Source organism: Pavona decussata, unplaced genomic scaffold (genome assembly GCF_977016875.1).
Source record: "Pavona decussata unplaced genomic scaffold, jaPavDecu1.1 SCAFFOLD_58, whole genome shotgun sequence".
NCBI lineage: Eukaryota > Metazoa > Cnidaria > Anthozoa > Scleractinia > Agariciidae > Pavona > Pavona decussata.
In genome coordinates, this window is record NW_028145480.1 from 3,093,239 (window position 1) to 3,116,931 (window position 23,693).

Consider the following 23,693-nt stretch of genomic DNA (forward strand, 5'->3'; position numbering starts at 1 on the left):
TTATATTGGGTGTGACTTGCCCCGTTTGCAACGTTTTACATAGTCAGTCGAAAGGACTAAAAGAATGAACAACAGAACAATGCTGCCAACCCCAAAAAAACAATTTAGCTGCAGATTATCAGTGTCCAGCGAAAATAGAGCTTTTGAAAGTTGCAGGTCTACAGTACGTTGATAATTTGCACACTTTTCGAGCCTATCAATGCCCAGACCGCATGCTGGGAACCATGCTGGGTAGGGTATTCAAGACTGCAGGGCGCGTCAGCCTCGTTACGGTGCCAGTCAAGCAAACGGAAGCTGAACTCAACATGGCGGCTCCTTCTCTTCCAGAAGTTGTTCGGGGCCAAGTATTCGATGTCGGACCTCGTTATACTAATCTTAGTTACATAGGGGAAGGCGCTTATGGAATGGTTTGGTGAGCGACTGCTGTCAAATCTTGCTCTTTTGTCCTTCGAGGCAGCTCAAATATGTTTTGTAACACGTTTGTCGGGTTCGATTTTGCAGCGTCCAGTCATTACTTATATTCTTGTCCTTTTTCTTTTCCGTATAGCTCTGCGCTGGATAATGCTACGGGGCAGAGGGTAGCCATCAAGAAAATCAGCCCCTTCGAACATCAAACCTACTGTCAAAGGACGTTACGAGAAATCAAGATTTTACGGCGATTTAAACATGAAAATGTAAGCTGCGACTATGAGCTTTTGAGGTTTATGAACGTCTGTAGACACTTGAGACGAAGTATGTTACGCATATGCGAACATTCCATTGGCTTTATAAAATGTTTCTTACTTTCTCGGCCGCGTTTGTTACAGTGTTCTTTCCGTAACTCTCCTAGTCTATGTCCATTGTAGCAGATTTCGATTGATGTAATTGTTTGATTTTAACTACACTTTCTTGCAGATTATTGGTATTATGGATATAATTCGCGCTCCAAACATCGAAGATATGAAAGACGTGTATCCTTTGAAAACACGCTGAGAAATACAGGTTAATAACTTAGCATAGCCTTGTTATTGCCGGCTATGTGTACGAATTTTCCAGCTTGATTTCGATCAGTAACGTGGCCCAAACCGTTCCCAAAATCTGCATGCATGCATGTTCATTTCGAGAGAAATTTCCAACTTGTTTAACAAGCGCGCAATTTCGTCGAAAATTTGTCAAAGCAGGATGGTTTTCGCATTTTATTTAAATTTTATTTATCTTCATTATTTTTTACCTAAGGCAATTTAGCGCTATCTTAAAAGTGCATTTTCATTTGTCGGAATTTCGTGATGGCTACCTCATGTTTCTAGCCTAGAGGCATCACTTTTTTATTGAAATTCATGGAAGATTTTACTAACAAAACCAGCTTGTTTTCTCGTTGTATTGCCATGTAAGCTTTAAGTATATTTGCTTCACAATCGGCCGGCTGTCCGCAGTATAAAACCAGCTGTCGCTTTTACGCTCACGATCGTCACGAGTTTGTAATAATGTTGTAAAAAATTCGCTGTAAATCCGTATGATAGTTTATTTAGTATACTCCGTTTCATTTTTGTTGTTTTTGGGCCCTTAAGCTCATTTCGAAAACGACATTGTTCGTGAAAGGGGGAATGCCATTAAGAGAGTTCTTGTTTACGTTGCTCTTATTTCATAATACATAGTTGTTTATTTTAATATTATTACTGTCGTGCCCAGTAGTTTCACAATTGTATTTGAAATTCATACCAATCGCTTGCACTATCGTGCGTTGCCGTGTGCAATGATTATGATCATGAATATAACACAGTTGAGCAACGATTTAAGTGCAAGCCTGTAAAACACACTGTATAAGTTCTTGTTAACCACAATCAACTGAGGGAAGTCTGCATTTTGATTGTAGGCTGTAAGCATGGCAAGTACACTGCACTTATTTTCCATTTTAAAGGAAGCATTTTCAAGGCATATGTTATCATTGCATTCCAGGTTTAGATTGAAATATCCATTCATAATTCTAATTCCAAATGGTCTGGATAAAAGCAGTGAGGAAATTTTATTAAGAAAAACACGACACTCCTGAGTTTTACAGACATGTTTCGGCTGCAGTTGCATTTATATTTCACTGAAATTTGTTGGTCATTTCACACTGAAGATGGCAGAGGCAACTGCCGAAACATGTCTGTAAAACTCAGGAGTGTCTTGTTTTTCTTAAAATTAATTCTAATTCCACAGAATACCATGTGTTTGTAATTTTTGTTTTTCATTTGTCGTACCAGAGAACTACATAGTAAACTAATTATGCACCTGTAGTCATGCAGTCGGTTGCCTTGAAATCTTGCCAGGATTGTGTGTGTTTGGTAACTGCCATAAAACGCTTGTTTAGTAGTCGTTGGGTTATGTTTGGAAGATGTAAATTTTGGAAGTTTAGTACACTGCTGTACGTGTACATGAAACTCAGTCCTGACTCTACTTTGAAAAGGAATTTAAGGACGGTGCCTACTTTTGCTACGGCGCATACGTTCTGCGCATCTCGAGATACTCGGGTTTCCTATGGGTGGTCCCTACTAATACAGAGATATTTTTGCACGGTTTAAAACTGTGCGGAGAAAGCAGAACTCAGCAAGTGTTCTTGGGATCCAAAATGAAAATTGGGGGTAACCATGCATTTTTCAGAGATAGTAAAGCTTCAATTTGGAGAAAGACACCATATACATTGTTTTGTATTTTAATGCTTTTTAGAATAATTGTTGCTTAATTACCTCTAAAAAATGGGTGTTTACCCCCAGTTTTCGTTTTGGATTCCAATAGCCCTTGCTAAGATCTGCTTTTCCTGGATAGTCATAAACCATGCAAAAATACTTCGGTATTAGTGGGCACCATCTATAAAAAAAGCTCTGTTAACCCTTGACTGCTTATGCAGCTACATTGTTCAGAGTCTAATGGAAACAGATCTTTACAAGTTGTTGAAGACACAGAAGTTAAGCAATGATCACACCTGCTACTTCCTGTACCAGATCCTGCGAGGGCTGAAGTATATCCACTCTGCTAACGTACTCCATCGGGATTTGAAACCCAGCAATTTGCTGCTGAATACAACATGTGACCTCAAGGTTTGAAAATTGCAAATACTGTAACTCCCTTATTTCCCATGTCAAAAACCTCTGTGCACCATAAATTATTATTGTGCTATGCCTTTTATAATAATTGTCTTATAGGAATTGTTTAATTTTGTTATTGTAGTGCGTTGTCAGTAAGCCAATGTTGATATATTAGAGGGATTTAGAATCTTGTTTACAGCAAACAGTAGACATGAGATTCGCGGTTATGTATTCTTGGAAAAATTAGCGCACAGATGGGAATAGAGCAAAATCATTCTGACCTTTGATTCTAGTGCAAAGCTGCTCAATTTTACTGAGAAACTGAAAACAGCTAGAGACAAATGTAGGGTAAACATGGTCACATGTTCATTTCTGCCGTTTGCTGTAAACGCAATTCTAAATCTCTCTAACATTTTACTTGGCTGCCATGGCTAGGGGAATAAAGCAACAAATTGCATTGTGTTGTTCCAGAAAATGTCCATACTTCTCCCACGGAAGTAATTTCTTTCTAAGATCCCCCATCCCACTGGAGTTTTGCAATCTCTTTTTTAGGGGGGGAGAGGTGAAGGTATGAATATTTTCTGGGACTATAGGTTATATGAGGTTCAGAGATGAATAATTAATTTCTTTGGTTTTATTGCCCTAAACCTCAAAGCTTAGTTAGAAGTTTTATTCATAAAAATTGGACTATTTGATTTCCAAGTCAAAATTAAGAAATGTAAAGGTCTTTCTGCTCACAAATATTGAGAGAAATCCTGATCCTCAGGAAATTTTTTGCATGTACATGGAAGGTGAAACTCAAAGTCAGCAGCTTCCTTCATTCCCTGATTTTCTTTTCAGATTTGTGATTTTGGCTTGGCACGTGTAGCAGATCCAGATCATGATCACACTGGTTTCCTGACTGAGTATGTTGCGACACGGTGGTACAGAGCTCCTGAGATTATGCTTAATTCCAAGGGATACAGTAAGGCAATCGACATCTGGTCTGTGGGTTGCATTCTGGCTGAGATGTTGTCAAACCGGCCTTTATTTCCTGGAAAGCATTGTATCCTTTACACAGTTGCGGACATTTTATTAGCACTTTCTCACACGAATTGCGGCATCTGTGGAGGAGCTGTGGTTTTCTTCCCCGTATTTGAGATGTATAAAAGTGTCAAATTTCAATTCTGGTTGTGTACAATATCACGCAAGAGGGAAGACTGGGAATAGTAGGGCTGTGATGTCGATACAGGAACACTAGTCTTTTTGTGTGCAGAGGTAGAAAACTGTGGACAAAAATATGAATGGGATGGTTGAATGCTCGCAGTGAAAAAACTGAGGAATAGAGAAATTGCGAGACCAAGTGTCCCTGTATTGACGTCACAGCCCTAATATCTGAAGTCTCCTATCTTTACCCAACCGGAAGTGAAATTTGACACAAATTGATAAACTAAACTAATTTTTTTCAATTTTCATACGTGAACAACATTAACATTTATTTTGATCAAACAAATAAAAAACATTCTGTTATATACACTTTAAGGCTTTTCATGATTTACGTATAATTATACACCTCAAATGCTAGGAAGAAAAATTGATAAACTAAAATAATTTTTGTTCAATTTTCATACGTGAACAACATTAACATTTATTTTGATCAAACAAATAAAAAACATTCTGTCATACACACTTTAAGGCTTTTCATGATTTATCATTCCTACATGTACTGGTGCAGCAGTGTTTCTACATGTAGTTTCCTTGATAAAGTTGTGTTCAGACCTAGATCAGCTGAACCACATCTTGGGAATTTTGGGTTCACCATCGCAGGACGATTTGCAGTGTATCATGAATGAGAAGGTAAACATAATAAAATTAAAGCGTCAATAAGTCTGAACTTTCTGTGAATGATTAAAACAGCTAGAAAAATGGGAAAATTTTATATTAATTTTTTACTATTGGATTTGAATGAGATATTGTCTTGTTGGCAAGGAAGTTAGTGTTGTTTCATTCACAGCAAAGCATGCGTCCTCATGAATTATTGTGGTTGTTTTAGAAAGTATCCTTATCCATACATGGACTTCCCAAGGAAGGTTGTACTCCCCTCCGTTTACGTCCAGCTGGGAATCCCAGTTTAGCAACATAAAGTGTACTTTGTTTTCAAAAATTTGGGCATTTGATACCCAGCCCTGTTTCCCTCGAATTGTTCAATGGCCTAAAATGGGGCGGCTATAAATATTTTCTGGAACCACAGTCGTGGACAAAACTACTGAAAAACTTGTAGGGACCTATAAATTTCACTGCTTCATTCATCATCAACAACTCATGTCCCCTCCCCCTAATAAGTGTTGTTCTGCCACTGAAAAAAGACTGGGTAATTGTCTGGCCTACAAAGTAACATTGAGTGAGGGAGAGGGGGTAGTGATGGTTTTCTCTCTTGTCGGTGTTTTCTTCAAAGGAAATTAAATTGTTTGTCATAATGGCTGTTCTGTAGGCACGTAGCTATATTCAGTCATTATCCTTCAAACCAACTGTTCCCTGGACGAGGATTTTTGGTGGTGCAGATCCAAAAGGTACTAGAATGCACTTAATTTCTTTTTCATTTATTATTTTTATTTAGTTATTTAGCTTCACCTGAAACATGGATGATAAGTACAGATTATAGGGATGACACAACAATATAGCTAATTACTGTGGGTTCATGTGAGAATTAAATGTAAACGAGCAGCACCTATGCACATACAATGTACATGTAGAAACTTTAGACTCCTATGGACTACTTTAAGGATGGTGCCTACTGTTGTTGCTCTTCATACGTTCTGTGCATCCCGAGATGCTCAGATTTTCTTATTGGTGGTGCCTACTAATACAGCGATATTTTTGCGCAACTTAAAAAACTATGCGGAGAAAACAGAGTTTAGCAAGTGCTCTTGGTATCCAAAAAGAAAATTGGGGGTAACCATCCACTTTTCAGAGACAATCAGTGTTTTCAAAATTAGCCGTCGGCCGTCGCATGTGGCGGCAACTTTTCTATTTGCGACACCTATTTTCACTCTGATAAATTCCCAAAATAAATAAAGCGATTGATAAATAACTTACTAGTCTACAACTGAGTTAATAAAGCAATAAACAAACAAGCCTGGCTCACATTACGCAGAAACAATCACATAAAACTAGAATGAATGACGATTGAAGCAAATGTGGAGTAGGCTCAGTTGCTGGGCAGTGGTTTCTTTCAGCCAGTACTTTATGTAGTACTCATTATAAGCACATGCCAAACCGTCGTGCAACGTTTGCTTAGAGTTTTCGTAAAGTTTGCGCGTAAAGTTGTTGTAAATATACAGGAAATTATTGTTTAGGTTGATAATAACTACGTTAGTCATCGATTGTTATCTTCAGCACTGATGATGTGTTTTGTGAGACCGACAAACGTTAGTCAAAATCTTCTCAAGTGGAGGCAACAGCCACATGAACATTCTGAAGGGTGACGTACTGAGGCCCTTTGGTTTTGCTTTCTGTTTAAGCCTTTAATAGCTTTTTTATAACCAACAAAGTGACAAATTGCCATGTTTTCAACAAGACTCGAACTGACCGTTTAGTGCTTCAGAATGCAGAGAAATGCATCTCTGAGAGTATGACACGTCAAAATTTTCTGGGGGGGGGGGGGGGGCATGCCCCCAGACCCCCCAAGAAGGCAAGGCCCTCCGGGCCTTGCGCAAACACTACGTGTCTGCAACGTCTACTTTAACAGCTCCAACTTCTACTTGAAAACCTACTGAAAACGCTGACAATACAGTAAACTTCAATATGGACCAAAAAACCATACATTGCTTTACAATTTACTGCTTTTTTGAATTACTGTTGCTTAATTATCTCTGAAAAATGTGTGGCTTTCACCAATTTTCTTTTTTGGATTCCAATAGCCCTTGGGAAAATCTCAATGGTTTTCCCGCATCTATAGTCAAAAACCAGGCAAAAATACTTCTGTATTGGTAGGCACCATCCTTAAGTGTTTGTCAACCATTCATTCATACAAAGGGGTCTCTAGTTTACATTTGTGGATACTTGGAAGGCATGCAACTAATGTTGGGTTCAAACAATCCTTGTTAGCCTTTTACGTACTCTCAGCAAATTGCGTGGACTCCAAATTTTGTGTACTAGGGACTTCAACTTGCAATACTGTGGAAAAAGCCAAATAAAATCCAATTTGGTGCAACTGAGATTAACAGTTTCCACAATTTAATGCTCAACATGAATGCTTTGTTTTGATCATACATTGTGTAATGTCTAACCTACCCCTGTAGCCAAAGTGAAAAGTGTGAATGTTGTGTAATAATTATAAGTGAATAGTCTTAAAAAAGCAAATTTGAATTAAATGGTAGACCGTATTACACTGGAGTAGCATGCCATCTAGGAGTACACTGAGCAAAACTCTACTTGTGTCTTGTTATAGGAATGAGGTTAAGCATCAGCTTTATAAGCTGCTTAGGCTCAAAGTATGCCACTTTACCTTTGCTTGTACAGTAATTTGTTCATCCATGACATGCTCACTAGACTACCAACAACAGAGCTGTCATGGTCCTCATAACTGTTTGTTTTGAATGCCTGTGATAAGTGAATGAAATGAAAATGAGTGAATGGCTTGGGCTATAAAAGCTACATGAACTGATTCTGAACGCTAACGACAAAGTGTGACTATCTACTTATGTTATGTAGAAAATGATAAAAGGCTATACAAGCCATGCCTCAATGTAACAGTATAGATTTAAAATACTGTAAAAAATAATAAAATTACCAGGCCATTACGAAGTCCCACTATAGCTGAGGATAAAAATAATTATTATACAGCTGCAATTCCAGGTGGAATGCAGAAGCAATGGTAGTTAAAATAGTTTCCCATTCATGAATCAAAAACTAAGAGCATTTTCAATCACACAGATCACAGTTTTTACAATTATTTGGTATTATCCCCTATTGATAATAAATTTTAATGCTGCCCCTGAAACTTTTGATTGTATTTTTATTGTATAACCATGACTCAGGGGTTACTTAAATGGAGGGAGGAAGATCCTAGCACCAGGAAGATCCTAGAGGGCGGATCATCCCAGCGCCATATGTTCTCTCTTTTCAGTTTACATACAAAAAGTTCTACTTGGCCCTAGCGCTAGGATCTTCCTAGAAAAAGGAGCTTCCTAGCTGAGAGATAGGAAGATCCTAGCACCATGTAAACTACATGTACTTTCGCTTGGAAGATCCTAGCACTAGGGACAAAAAGAACAAACATGGCAGCAGCCGGGAGTTCAGCTGCTCAAGGCCGACAGTTATTCTTCTTTTCCTTGTCCACTCGGTAACTACTTCGGCCAAAATTTCTGCATGTAAAGCAAACCAAAAGTTTTTCCGCCTTCTCAGATCTTCCTGGTGCTAGGATCTTCCTCTCTCCAAGTAAACAGCCCCTCAGATGCTACAGGCAATCTTATTTGTTTTGTCATTTACTTGTTTTCCAGCTCTAGATCTGTTGGACAAGATGTTAACCTTTAATCCTGACCGGAGAATCACAATAGAGGAAGCCCTTGCACATCCTTATCTAGAGCAGTACTATGACCCTCAAGATGAGGTATGTTTCCATTCAGATCAGCTTCACAGGCAACTAGGAGTTGCTTTCGAATGACCGTATTAAGGAATAAGAATAAGCAGAGTAGCTGCTAGATTTGTCTTTTAAATTAAGAAAACCCCGCTAACTCGAACTAAAGTTCGTTCTCCTCAAGTGATCAAAATGTACCCCGATAACTCGAATTACTGGTTCGTATAACTCGCCAGGGATGCCCATTGAGATATTCCATTAGTTTTTCTTATCATGTGATCGAATTCTAACACTAGAACAAAGACTGGAGGATGCAAAAGGGAACATAAATTGAGTGTATTAAATAAACTAAGTTACATTCACAGTATTGCATTGTCGTAAGAATGCATAATCGCTACAGTTGTTACAAAATGTATTAGTTTCTCGTGAAATAAGTTTAATTTGCACTCTATTGTATACCGAAGTGCTGAAAATCAATAAACTATTAATTATTGACCTGGAAAATTGAATATTTTAATCGACCCCGAAAACTCGAAACCCCGCTAATTCGAACAGTTTTTTGTTTCCCTTCAGAGTTCGAGTTATTGAGGTTCTACTGTATTAAGGTTTTTTTTTGTTTTGTTTTTTTGTATTTTGTATTTTTTTTACCAGTATTACCGTACAACACTATTATAATCTTGCAATACAACACTAAACACTACACGACACCACAATATTACAATTTACTAACTCTACTGTACAGAAAAATATGCCTTTTGGTTGAAAATACGTACTTTGGCATGACTGTTCTCAAATCAGACGACTGTTATCGTCTGATAAGTTCTGTCTGCTTATGTACCATGTGACTTCTTTTGTACAGTGAGAATGTGCACAAATGATTAAATCATGTTAATCCATGGTTTATAATAAAGAGTACTGGTAACAGTGTTCTTGTTCTTTATCTTATTTCAGCCTGTTGCAGAGGAGCCATTTAGATTTGAAACAGAGCTTGATGATCTCCCAAAGGAGAAGCTGAAAGGTACAGTAGCATTCACAGTTAATTTTTTCCGTGCCCCTTGGGACATTTCTCAAGCAGGCTGAAATGTCAGTTTCTGTTAATTCTACAAGTTGCTCAGATGTGGTGCCCGAGCAGAAAGATGAGTGAACATTTTTTGTAAAAAAAATTATCTGGTTGCACTTGCTCTAGTAAGCATTCAACTTACAGCAAAACCCACTCTCCACTCTCCACTCTCTCACGTAGATCAAGCAAGCTCATTGCTTTTCCTTTCTTGTGAGCAGTTTACACAAAAAGAGGACGTGGTGCAGGGTTCTCATTAAGTTTTGGAGTAGATGTTTAGGACCAGACGGCCTACCAAATGAGTGTTCATACAGGTTTATTAAACATGTTATGCCTTTGCACCAAAAAGTAGATGGCTCTAAAGTTAGTGCCATTTTTTTTTTTACCAGTTGCCAACATTTAACAAAAACCCTGTGATGCTTGGTTGATTACTTTAATTTGTTTTTACTTAAAAAATAAAAATAGAAAAAAAGCAGACGACAGTGCAAATTAATTACAGTTGTATGCTGCCTCACTTGAGTTGCTTTCATTCTTAGGAAAAGGAATGAATTAACTTGTCAAATTAAACTGTTTCTCACATGATAAAAAAAACTATCCTGTCTGGATGCCAAAATAGAGCTGATTTGGAGCAATTTTGATATTTTAAGCTCAAAAAATGCATGTATTCTGAGAAAGTCTCTCATGACAATGCTTCTTTTACTCCCACATTGCCCACTTTATGGGTAGTAACCATTTTCTAAAAATGTCAAGTAAAGAGAAAGATTTAAGAGTGAAAAATGACCAAGACCAGGAAATCTTCAGTCCTCAGTTAGAAAAAAAAAAATGTTTTGCAAAAAAGAAAACAAAGAACAACAGCAGCAACATTAACAACAAATCACAACTGTGTGACCAGTGTAACCAGTGCTATTAATTATGATTATTATTTTTTATCATTCTGTGATTTTTAGAACTTATATTTCACGAGACTGCTCACTACCCTGGCTCACCATACCTTACTGGCCAGTTTTGAAGCAGCATTGAACGATGGAGGGTAGTATTTGAGGACAGGTGAAGTGATGTTCCCATTATAAAGCTGCACCTTCCCTCTGGTTTCTTGCTTTAAAGAATGACGTACATTGTACATGCATTCAGCTTGTCGTGTGAAGCTCCTTTTTGTAACAGGGCATCCAAAAGGCACACAGGAATCTGGAGCTTTCATTAAACCTTGGTTTCTAGTTGAGAAGTAACGCTCTGACCCCAAAGAAGTAGAAGTAATATTTGACAGATGTTATATACAGAGTGGTACTTCTATTGACCATAAAGAGCGCTTTGTCACAAAAGTTTTATTTTTTATTTTTTATTATTTCATTACAGCACTTACACTTACAAATCTTACTCTTACTACACTTAAACAACATCTTGTTTATCATTATCTTTTTAATATAGCTTACAGCAAGTAATTCTTAACAATGGTATTGGAGGTGGTCAATTGTTTATTTTAGTATTAGTTTTTATTGATATTTCTTTATAGTTATTAAATTTTTATATAATTTTCTTTTTAATTCACTTGAAGCGCTTTTGATCATTTTTAATGTTAAAAGGCGCTATATTAAGTGAATAAATTACTATTATTATTATTGTTGCTGCTTACAAATACTACTATGTCTACAACTACTTACATTGCCACTGCTGCTACAGCTACGTCTACCTTTGTTACAAAAGTTGACAAAAACTTTGAATTTATACACAGTATTGCTTTCTTTCCTTTTCAGATCAATAATCTGTACATCTGTTATTCGACAGCATATCTATTGTAAAATTTATAGTTGTTCATAAAGTTTAATATGAAGTTCCTGGTTCGTTTTCTTTCCAGAAACTTCAGGTTCATATCTGTAAAAAAATATATAAAATGTGGTGATCTCTTCCAATTTTGTAGTTTTCTGTAAGCATCAATATGTAATTGTCTGTTCAAACTGTGCTTCGAAATGACCAGGTTTTCTTTTTCTATTACAGTTCATCCATTAGGTATTGTAAAACGTCTTTTGCTGCTTGTAGAGAGGCTTTAATTATTTAATAATGTTATTATGAATAATTATTATCCCATTTGTACAAAAAGTACTGACTCAAAAGGTTTTAATTTTTCAACCTTGGCTTACTGCAGGATTCCCCGAGAGCACCGAGACAATTGGCCATACGTTTCATTTGGTGAAATCTCGACTGAAAACAAATCGTATCATAGGAAAGTTCTGATCAAAAACTGCCATTTGTTGGTCACATTGAAGGGTTTCATTCACAATGTCATCTGTAAAGTAAGAAACCACCTTGTACAGCATAATAAACTGCACCACGGGAAAGTACTGCTCAGTAGCTTTCATTTGAATGGTCACAGTTTAGGATTTCATCCACAGGCTCAAATGTTAGAACCATCTTGAACAGCATTATAAACAGCATCACAGGACTTTACTGCTCAGTAGCTTTCATTGAAATGGTCAATATTCAGGATTTCATCCTCAGGCTCAAAAGTTAGAACCACCTTGTACAGCGCAGTGGAAAGTACCACAAAAAGCATTAGTCACTTGGTTAAGCCTTTCACTCGAGTGGTCACACTTTCGAGCACATCCACAGCCCTAAAACTTAGAAGTACGTTTTGCAGCTTGTAAGCAACACCAGTTGAAATCTCTGCTCAGCAGATTATATTTAATGGCCGCACTCTAGGATTTCTAATTAAGAACTACCTTTTACAAGGTAATGAACAGCACCGAAGAAAACTACTGCTCGGTAGCTTTCATTTCGAGGAAGGACTAATCTTATCTTAGATATTTCTTCCAGAGACCCAAAGTTATACGACTCAAGGTTTTCACTCTTAGGGGAAAAATAGTTAAGTGATCAACATATGATCTCTCAGAGTCACAACATCAAGACGAAATGAAGCTTGTAGGTCACAAAAGTCAAGAAAATTGGTCTTGCTGTGAATCCAAGTGTTCTCCCAGTAAGAATCCTACAAAAGTATATTTTTGTACTGAGTCTAGTCGGAATTCATATCTTGACGGAAGGCGTTTGAATGGTTGGCAAATGGTGTCACGAACCGTTTGTTTAGGTGACATGCAAGACTATTTACTCACTGTTTCGTATTTCTCCTTGATCCTTTAACCTCTAATGCCAAAGAACAAATTCTCCTATCTTGTCTCCATAATTTTCTCATAAAATTGCTGGGGAGAAGTTATTAAAATATCACGAAAATTTACCTTGGGTGATGATATCCATAATTCTCGTGACCTTAGGAGTTGAATAAGCATTGCTATAACAAGGAGAAATTTGATGCTGATCACTGTTAGGGCTTAAAGGGTTCATATGTGGTGTTCAATTGTTTGGGTCAAGTCAGTTGTACTGTTCAGATTGCACGATTTACACCTAGATCTCATCTCCAAGAGTATGGACCTTGCGTCCGTTGTAGTCAAATTTTCGTTTCTACCCTTGGCGAAGAGCGGGAAAAAAGCGCGCAACTAAAGCCATCATTCGTTTTAACTTTCCTCTTCTGGGTGGTTGAAGAGAAGCCTGTGAGAGAGCAAGGCAGCAAATAGTTAAATCACAGAATGCCTTCCAACGACCAGTGTAAAACCGCTCTGCTTCTTCGTCGGAGGACAGGAGGTCAATTTGTATTTTCCGTAAGTAGCCTGGCCACAGGCTCCCGCTCTTCTCCAAAATGGGCAGCTGTACTCAAGCAAGTCAATAGAGATTTCATAGGGCGAATTGTTTTGTCTTTCATTTCTGAGTTATCTCAAACTGGAACAAATCGATAATGTTAACAACTTTGAACAACAGAAAAAAATCATCGGTTGACTCCTAATATTGTTGATTTGTGTTAATTGGCCTCCGAATGATCACGTTTAGTAATAATATCGGTTCGGGGTAATATGTCTCTCGGATGGTTTGTTAAAAACTAGTTAAATTGTAACAAAACGCCAACTAATGGTAGTTACGAGCTTGGTAAACCGCGATCAAATGTAAAAAAAAATTTGAGAACTTTTTTTTTGCAAGTCTGTGAGTTTACTAAAGCATTTAACGATTTACTAAAAAAAGTTTCAATAATAAACAAAGTGAACTGTAGTATGTGGAACCTGCTTCGCGTTGTCTTCATGTTTGTGTTTTAATGCGCGAATTCCAGAAAACCGATTCACGTAATGCTTCCCGAGACTGCTACTATTTCTCAAAACTAGTAAATAAATAATCAAAGTTTAGGGAGTGCGTTCGATGTCACCAGGCTTTCTCTCCTTTACCAAGTTGGTGATGACGTCATCCGCCCCTGCAAAATCTGCGGGCGATGCCAGATACGCGTCCCAAGATCCATTCATTCAATGAACGTTGTCCCATACAATCTCGACTCCAATCTGTACTAGGAGTGCGTTCTTTCTACGTCGAACGAAACTCACAGACTGGTAAAAATCTTTTAAGCTTTGAGCTCTCGAATTAAAAACCTGATTTTTAACGGAATTTTCTTGGGAAAGGGTCCCAGGCTCCCACCGATCGTTCTGGCTCTTTTCAGTCCCAGCCCTTCTCAGTTTTAAGTTGCCTTCGGGGGTAGGTTAAATTGAAGGATCGAAGTTTTCTAATTATCTATAGTTTAAACTAACTAGATATCAATTTTAGTGAGGTAGGGCGTAGATTCAAGGTATGGTAATGATTGAATTCTGAGACTATTTCAGTATGGTCGCTTACGTATGTACCTGCTGCTGTTAGGGAAAATGAACCCGCGTTCTGAGAGGGCGGCGGAAATTGAACTTAACTTTTCAGGAAAATGTACAATTTTACCATAAGTGATTAAGATTCTTCTTGGACAATGCACATCTTCCGTCAATTGCTTGCTTTGCTCGAATTTATACGCTACAGGCGAAAGCAGATGGTAGTGCAACAAAGTTTAGCGGTATGCATGTATACGAGCGATTCAATCAAGCTTTGTAATAGCGTTAATTTCTAATGTATTTGCAATGGAATGTATACCAGATAAGAGTCGAAATAAACATCAAATGTCACTGACATTGTTCGTTGTTGCGATATGACCCATCACCCCGGGGAAGTGCCGGGATAAGGGGTGGGGTGGGGTCTTCAAGTAGCCGACTTTGTCAGAGGATGATGCAGAAGAAAAACGGAATACAGAGAGGGCCCTTTCCCCTCCCCTCTGCCACAGCTAGGGATAGCTTCCCTCCGCGCGTCGCGTCTCTTCGAGGGAGGATTTTCGCGCGCGCGCGTGGATCGGTCGCTTGACTATAGCTGAGAAAAATAGGGGACTTCACGTAGTCTACAACGAAGCGTGCAACGCAGGTTATCATGTGGGCCACATTTATATGCCATAGAGCGGTTTTCAATTGAGTGGCGAAAATAATTTCGCGTTTGCTTTGGTTTTGCTTTACTAGACTCTATGATTGGTTGGTAAAGTTCGCGCCATTTTCTCAACCAATGGGAAGCCAAACCAAAACCAATCGTGCTTGGTCGCACGCGTCTTCCCGCGCTTGACGCAGTTTTCATTTATTTGCTTCATGAAATAAATGTGATGGTACTAGTTCGGATGCTCTACCACTGAGCTGCAGGACTCGTGGGAGCTAAGGCCATTAAACTAGGTTCATGGGACCAACCTTCCTGCATACTGCTAGTTCAATGGCCTTAGCTCCCACGAGTCTCCTGTAGCTCAGTGGTAGAGCATCCGAACCAGTAATCGGAAGGTCTTAGGTTCGACTCCTGATAGGAGCACTCGAATTTCTTTTTTCCGAGTATGCCCTCTCTCCTCCGCAGAGGCTCCGCTGAGAAAAGGGAGTGCAGGCGTAAAATTCCGTGGAAGGCGACGGCGGGAGCCTCTGCCAGAAACCACGCCCAATATGGCTGCGATCCGGGGGAGTCATTTTGTAACTAGAGTGGTGTGCGTACTTATGTCATGAAAATGGCGGGTGTTTGTGAAATTGTCATGTTGCGCGATGTGGGAGATATACTCACGAAAACTTACCTACATGCTTAGAAATCGGGGAAAGTTTGTTTATCTCATGATGACTGTTTAGAAAACGCTTTTATTTTGCTGTGATGCCTTGAATCATCACTACAAGAATGAAATTCAAGTTACACCACAGGGGGCCCACACAAACTATGTGACCGTTTGTATTTTGAATTTATAGAGGCAATGTATGGGAATATCGAAAATCCTCGTATTATCGTACTAGATTGCGATAGATATTCTCATTAAACATCAAAATAAACGTAGTTTTACCTTAAATGTTGTGTGTTGTCGTTCCTGAGGTTGAAGACGGCGATTTTAGCCATTTGAAGGGTTCGGCGTTGAACGTTCACCCGAGCGTAATAGAAGAGTGACAAGGGAGGAAAACTTGTTTTGAAAGGGTTCCAGCGCCGGAGCGATTTTTTCCCCAAAAAACGCATCGCTCCGATTTCAAACTTCACAGCATAAAGGTCAAAAGATTTTCGATTCTTCTTGTACCTTCCAATCGAAAATCCATCCAAACGGCCCGGAGCTAGTCCTCGAAGAAAATCAAAATCCCACAGTATTCGAGCGAGTGGAATGCGTAGCAAAATGCTTACGTGCCAGCTACAAGACGTCCCGCTAATTGCCCCTTTCTGATTGGACGACGTCCAATCAGAAAGGGGCAATTAGCGGGACGTCTTGTAGCTGGCACGTAAGCATTTTGCTACGCATTCCACTCGCTCGAATACTGTGGGATTTTGATTTTCTTCGAGGACTAGCTCCGGGCCGTTTGGATGGATTTTCGATTGGAAGGTACAAGAAGAATCGAAAATCTTTTGACCTTTATGCTGTGAAGTTTGAAATCGGAGCGATGCGTTTTTTGGGGAAAAAATCGCTCCGGCGCTGGAACCCTTTCAAAACAAGTTTTCCTCCCTTCTCACTCTTCTATTACGCTCGAGTGAACGTTCAACGCCGAACCCTTCAAATGGCTAAAATCGCCGTCTTCAACCTCAGGAACGACAACACAAAACATTTAAGGTAAAACTACGTTTATTTTGATGTTTAATGAGAATATCTATCGCAATCTAGTACGATAATACGAGGATTTTCGATATTCCCATACATTGCCTCTATAAATTCAAAATACAAACGGTCACATAGTTTGTGTGGGTCCCCTGTGGTTACACGAGCGGCGATCGTGTGGAGATAAAAGAGTGCATGCAAAGAAATGATTTATTGAGGAAACGTCTGCCAGCTGAGACCAAACAAAAGACTGTCGATTCGGTCTTAAAAGAGACTAGAGCAAGTAAGCTTAATGTTTTAATTAAAGCGTATTTTTTTTCTATACTCCGAAACGACCAAACTTGATATTTTTATCTTGTAAACAAGTTTAATCAGAAGAAGTTATAATAATCTTTCGGTGATTTAATTAGCATTTAGTTCTCACGGGAAGCTTCTTATGTACTGTGATGAAACAACTGTCTTTAAAATAAGGTTATAAAAGGCCAAAAGGCCTTTCGAGCCCAGAAAAAGCAATAATTTGTTCGTGACTATTGTTGACTTTCACGAAGCGAAATGTACTAAGTCCACTCTCCACGGGTTTCAAGGGGGGCTTCGAATACAAACGATTTTGCTTTTTTCTAGAAATTGTGAAATCTCACCTTAAAATTAACGACCGCAAACTGTAGAGACAAAGTAAATGCTGACTTCCGCCAAGAATGAAACTGTCAAATTTAGAGATGACCGAGAAATCTATCAATGTACAAGAAAACGACAAGGATGTACAAGAAAACGACATGCTTCTGGCAGAGGTTCGCCGCCATCAGCTTTTGCGCCTGCACTCACTTCGTTCAGCGGATACAAATACAACGCCCCATCGAACCTCTGCGGAGGAGAGAGGAGTATGCCTGTGTCACTTTCTTGAATATTACATCATTCTTATTTGCTTCATGTTCTAATTGTGCTGTTTACATCTTTTGTGATTGGCCAGAGAAATCATTTTGGTTTTGGTTTTAAAACACTCAATTGAAAACCGCTCTAAGGATATACGTGGTAGAGGAGATAAGGTGTTATAGGGGTTGACTGTCTGAAATGAAAAGAGAAAGACTGTTGTTAAAAGTTAGATGGACCTGAATATTGTCTTTCATTCCATCTTTGAGCACAAAGTATTTCCTCTAATAGGCACTCGGTTGGTGTCATGAAAAACAACAACAAAATAAACACTAACCCTAACCAGATAGCCTCACGGAAAAAAATGAAGGCTTGTAGCTTGAATTGAAAGCCAAAAAATCAAAACTCGCAAATGTATAACAGTGTTTCATCCGATTTTCAAACACCTCTAAGTTGGTTAAAAGAAACTCTGTCGCACCTCGTTTTTGCAACCAACGTCTTGGTGTCAGTTGGAAATGAATCAAATGAAGCAGTCCCTCATGTTTGATATGATACTTCCTCATACATCCTCTGTAATGAAAATTACAGGAAATATATGGGAAAAAAACTCGTTGGGTAAAAACGTGGAATTATTCACATTCGTTTAAGTAATGACACACTCGCCTTTTCAGCTAGTGTGCTACTTTTTTGTTTTTACCCAGGGTTCGTACGGGTCATGGAAAACCTGGAAAGTCATGGAATTTTACAATTTCATTTTCCTGAGGCCTGGAAAGTCATGGAATTTAGGTGTGGGTCATCGAAAATGATGTTTATTAAAAAGTACAAAATAAATTGGGTTTTTTTGTGAAGATAATAGTGAAAACAAACCCAAAATGAAAGATGATCTCCAAGAAAGTGGTCAAATTTTGGTCACAAAAATCTTGGAGAAGTCATGGAAAAGATCACGGAAAGCCATGGAATTTCAAAAGCTCAAAAGAGTACGAACCCTGTTACCTCATTTCGACGTCATCTGTGATGAACGACAAGAACAAGCTTTATTTCCCCCATTCGGTCACATAACAGTTATCACGCTTAACTGAAAAAAAAAAAGATGGGGGACGCGGGGGCTGGCTACCTGGAATAACTATAGAGTTAAAGGAGGCAGGTAGTCAGTTTTACAAAAGCAATAATACTAGTCAGGAGCCCATGGGCTCCTGTACTAGTTTAGGTCTGTATACACACAGAAATAAACACATATGACACAAAACACAGTAAGCACTTAATGAATACTGTACTAGAGAAATAATGCTATAGATTAAATAGGAGGAATGTAGAGCTAGAAACAGTAGTAACTGAAATTATATAAAAAAATATTTACATAATAGAAGTAAACAAATCGTGCAAAACAGTTTTACAAATCTAGCATTGCGAGCGCTTCCAATATTGATCTTTTATCCTTTTCTTGAACATAGATGTGGATGGTAACTGAACATTATTACCAATGGAATTCCAAAAAGAGGGGCTGAGAAACCGAATGTTAAATTAACCATAGTTTCATTCGTTCTTGCATAAGAAAGACGGTAAGACTGTTTTGCTGTAACTTGGGTCTTTTGGGCTTAATGAGGAAAACAATCGCTCAGCGCGTGCGTTTAAAACTTTGGTACACTTCCTTGCCGTTCTCGGACGAACAACAACGTGAATTTACCAAAATTCAAGGTTTGAACACACGACGGTGAATTTTCCATGCTCTTTTTTTCTTAGCTCGAACAGCACGCCTGCAACTGCTACCAATTTGGTTCTTGGGTAGGTCGCAGTTCTTTTGTACAAGTGAATGAGGGGACTGAAATAATCGCGAAGTAGCACACTGAATAAGTGACGTTTTCCTTTCCGTAACCGTTGTCCGTAAAACCTCAACGGACGTACGGTAAAATAGAATAAATTTGTTAAATAGATATGGGGCTTTTAATTTCCAATGAAAGAAGGCTGGAAGGACGAATGTTACTTCAAGCGCACGTGTCCTCTGATGTAGCCCGGAAGGCTTGGCTACAAATTCATTGATTATTGAGCGGCTACTAAGCAACATGTCCGCCACCACTACTGAATCGCGAATTGGTACCACCAGGTTAATTTCTCAGTTATAGCATTGAGTTTTAACGATGGGAAAAAGATATCATTGCGACTATTGTAACCGATCCTTTGCTGACACTCCGCATACAAGGAGAAACCATATCAATGGTGTCCAACACAAGAGGAATCGCAAGCTTCATTACGACTCCTTCAAGGGTAAGCCAAATAATTTTTGCTGATCGGCAAGAAGTGGTTTTCTTTCTCCGTGCTGCTCTTGTTTTGTTCTCTCAGCAAAAAGGGTAAAATCCAAAATTTCAAAATTTTTTTAAATTCTTGTCCCTTTTTCTGTAGATCCCGCTGTTCTGTTAGCAGAAGAGACCAGTAAACCACCCTGTCGGAAGTTCTTTAACACTGGTGAGTTAAACTTGCATTTTTATGTTAGAAGAAAACACTTTGTTTGTTTCCACAGGGTCATAGAGAGTTATATGAGCTTTATTAGCATTGGTAACGCCTGGTTCAAACATTGTGTTATTGTCGTGTCAATCGAATTTAACTCATCATTCTGTATAATAACTTGACAGTTGATTCAATCGTTGAACATATATGAATCAGTCATGCTAGACCAAAATTTAATATTACATTGTAACATTGCATGCATTGTGAGGATGAATACAATATATTTCGAAATTTATGTATTGGGTTCAGCACAAGGTAAGCACGACATTTGAATCAACACCTTGCTAAGTCAAATTTAGCATGACACTTAATTCAAATGTCGTGCTTACGTCGAACTTAATTCGTGCTAACTGCAAAATCCCCCATGACTTTGGTTTGGAAAAATGTCCTCACAGCATTTTCATATTCTATAATGATTTATGCGGCGCACAGCATTCTGTGACAAACTTCAGTTTTCCCTTTCCTGTCCCAGTCCCCTTACACCTCGTACCCCATAAATCATGGAGTAGGTATTGAGCTTAGTTTTAAATTTTGATAATGAGGGAGAGAGCTTGATTTTATCTGCAAGAGAATTCAAAATCACTGATTTGTTCCACAGAGAATAACTTATCAGTAATCGCAATTCAGTAGTCATAGTGTGAGTTGGAGGAACCATTAGCAGACATTTAGAACTACAAGCATGGACAAAACTGCTAAGAAACTTTTAGTCGATCTACACATTTGACCACTACAGTGATACATCAACAATGCAGCCCCTCCCCCCCCCCCCCCCCTAATCAAAGCTGGTCTGCTGCTGCAAAAAAGGCTGGGCCATCGTACTGTCCAGCCTTCATAGCTTGTTGAATGAGGGGATGGGGGAAGTAAAGCTTTGCTAATCACCAGGGGGTGTTTTCCTTAAATTCGCATTTTTCTTAACAAGTTTTGCCCACGATTGTAGATCTTAAGGACCTAGTAGGTATATACTTCTCTAAGAGGTCCTTTGATGTTGGTACAAAGCCAATAAGCTGCTGAAAATGAAATTCACTGAAGTTCAGGAAAACAATGGAGTTTTTTACAGTATGGTGGAACCCTGTTTTATGGTCACCCGCTTAGGACGGACATGTTATGTTTGTCCCATCAATTTCAAAGCTCATATATTTTCTGCTACATTAGCCTGTATAATATGGACAGTGGACACTTTTCTGTGACCCAGGTAACACCCTCTCATACAAAGTTAACCTCGCTTTACAGACACTGGTTACAGGCTGTGCACTGTAGAAGTTGTCCGATACTGTCTGGCTGAACTTATGCAGACTGAAAATGTTAGTGCAGTCATGATCAAGCAAAGTCACACACTACTTTAAATGATTACGTTGTCAGTCATGTATGAAGTACTGTGAACATTAAAGTTAATAGTGCAAGACTATTTGAATGAGTGTAAGGTTTCTTCAGTTTGTCATGAACTGAAGTTACAGTTAAGACATTAAGCATAGTTTTGTTTCTGCTTTTAAAATGTATGTTCTATCTGTCATCAATCTGCCATTGTTTTGATGAAATCTGTGTCCTTAATGTTTATTTTGAGAGCCTGCTAAATAGTAACAACAAAAACACAAGCTTTCGGCTTACAGTCTGAAACCATTAAAAAGATACCCTAAGAATCTCAGCTGTTTCATAATTAATTATAGTTATTTACAGATGTAAGAACATTTTATTATTTTGATAGTATTAATTTTCATCCAGTGGACACAAATTTTAGCTATCCTGTACTGACAGCAATGGTTATCATTTGAAATTAAAAGTGTCATCATTGTTGGTTATACAGGATCATGTGGATTTGGAGCCAGCTGTTGGTATTCTCACACAAATCCACAATTGCTATTGGCAGCTCAAAGTGGAAGTAAGTGTCGAAAAAAAATTTCTCCATTTCTTTTGCAAATAGTTGTTGACAACTCTTAGATATCTTATTGACTACTGTCTGATAAGCCATTGATTTCTACCTGGCAATCATTGTGCAAGAAATAATGCTATTGTGAGTGCCAGAATTGTCAAGTTCCATGTTGGCTTTTCAACATTCCAAGGGACTGGTCGAAAACCATGCTAACTGGAAGTGTGATTGAGAAATTGAAATTTGCTCCAAATAAGTCCTCATTTGCCACACTGAACTATAAACTGGTATGACTTTGATGGTATGTAAGGTATTCCATTTTGAATAAAAATTTGTTGCTGTTGTGTTTAACGTTGGCATGTTCAGAGGGATTACTTTGTCATAATTTTTTTAACGCCCCAAAACAATAATTGTTATAATTTGCACATTGAAACATTTCCGACACAAATTTCCCTCCAATTATAAGCCCAGCTGATTTTGAAACGCAAATTTCCCTCCGTATACAAGACCCCTCCGAATATAAGGTCCTAAAAAAGTTCTTTGAAAAATATAAGCCCCGGGGCTTATTTTCCGAATTTTACGGTACGGCCGAACCTCCGCTAACGGGCGTCTCCCGTAGGCGGACACCTCTCGTAAGCGGACACTTGGTCATGTTCTCAGCTACATACAAACACTACATTTTTAACCTCCTATAAGCGGACCCCTGTGCCTACTGGGCGAACGTTCTGTGCATCCGGAGATACTCGGATTTCCTATGGGTGGTGCCTACCAATACAGGGATATTTTTGCGCGGTTAAAATAAAGCGGAGAAAGTAGAACTCATCAAGTGTTCTTGCTATCCAAAATGAAAATTGGGAGTAACCATGCATTTTTCAGAGTAAATAAAGCTTCAACTTGAAAAAAAAAAAAACGCCAAACATTGATTGGTTTGTATTTTACGGTTGTTCCTTTGTAAGCTTCTGTACCGATAACCCTGCGAGAAACTTGTCTGAACAATTGTTAAAAATACTTTTAGCTGACCTTTACCGTACACTTGTAACAACAAAATATCATGATCTCCTTTAGTTATTGTAACTTATTCCCTTAGTTTTTCTTTATTTTTAATCTCTTCATTTTTGGTTCCTCACCTGTCATTAATTTCTAAACATCGTTACGTAATATGGAGAAAATCGGATGGTTAACTTGGCCTCCATCCTCAATCGCTACCTAAAAAAATTTCAAAATAAATTAAACAAAATTTTACTATACAAGAATCATGAGGAAAATAAAGGTTGTTGTTGCTTTTTAGAATAATTGTTGCTTAGTTGTCTCTAAAAATTGCGTGGTTAGCCCCAATTTTCTTTTTGGATTTCCAATAGCTCTTTCTCAGATCTGCTTTTCCCGCATAGTCATAAAACACGCAAAAATACTTTGGTACACTTCGTTATTCGTACATGTAGATAGGTTCTATGCCACAGTTGCTGCAGTTTCCTTCTCTTCTCTTACCTCAGGTAGCCAAACATCTAGCCAGCCAGAGACAACTCAACCTGCACCAAAGTTGGAGGATTGGCTTGAGAAGTGGGAAAAAAGGCAGAAGAAGGATGAATCTAAAGACACAGCTGGAAAATCTGGCCATCCGTCTACTTACACCCTACCCCCGGGTCTTCCACCACTGCAACTGCTTCCCCCGTCTTTGCTGCCACCACCGCCCAGCGGATACCCGGAACTATCAAAAGTTGATTGGGGATGATCGCGAAGGCAGATGAACTGTGGGCGTACCACTCGAAGCAACGAGAAATGCCCGAAGGAGTAACTCTTCGGAACTTTTGGTGGGGTTGTGCGGCTCGATTCTCCAA

General features: G+C 38.6%; 2 protein-coding genes and 1 long non-coding RNA gene across 3 annotated transcripts; 2 read left to right on the top strand and 1 right to left on the bottom strand.

The window, feature by feature from the left end:
• The first annotated feature begins 252 nt into the window (after positions 1-252).
• Positions 253-11,563, top strand: LOC146479698 (mitogen-activated protein kinase 1-like). Its single transcript, XM_085110524.1, has 11 exons — positions 253-412; positions 548-674; positions 895-950; positions 2,870-3,059; positions 3,888-4,092; positions 4,804-4,883; positions 5,518-5,596; positions 8,528-8,637; positions 9,556-9,622; positions 10,609-10,708; positions 11,413-11,563. The coding sequence occupies exons 1-10, from the start codon at positions 306-308 to the stop codon at positions 10,668-10,670; spliced, it is 1,083 nt and encodes a 360-aa protein (XP_084966650.1). The 5' UTR covers positions 253-305; the 3' UTR covers positions 10,671-10,708; positions 11,413-11,563.
• A 1,704-nt stretch (positions 11,564-13,267) lies between these two features.
• On the bottom strand, positions 13,268-14,287 carry LOC146479699 (uncharacterized). The gene is made up of 2 exons (XR_014864867.1): positions 14,162-14,287; positions 13,268-13,449 (listed from the first exon to the last, which is right to left on the bottom strand). It is a non-coding gene; the product is annotated as an uncharacterized LOC146479699 (long non-coding RNA).
• Positions 14,288-19,546: 5,259 nt separating this feature from the next.
• Positions 19,547-23,693, top strand: LOC146479700 (zinc finger matrin-type protein 5-like). The gene is made up of 4 exons (XM_085110242.1): positions 19,547-19,754; positions 19,890-19,952; positions 21,796-21,870; positions 23,349-23,693. The coding sequence occupies exons 1-4, from the start codon at positions 19,628-19,630 to the stop codon at positions 23,585-23,587; spliced, it is 504 nt and encodes a 167-aa protein (XP_084966368.1). The 5' UTR covers positions 19,547-19,627; the 3' UTR covers positions 23,588-23,693.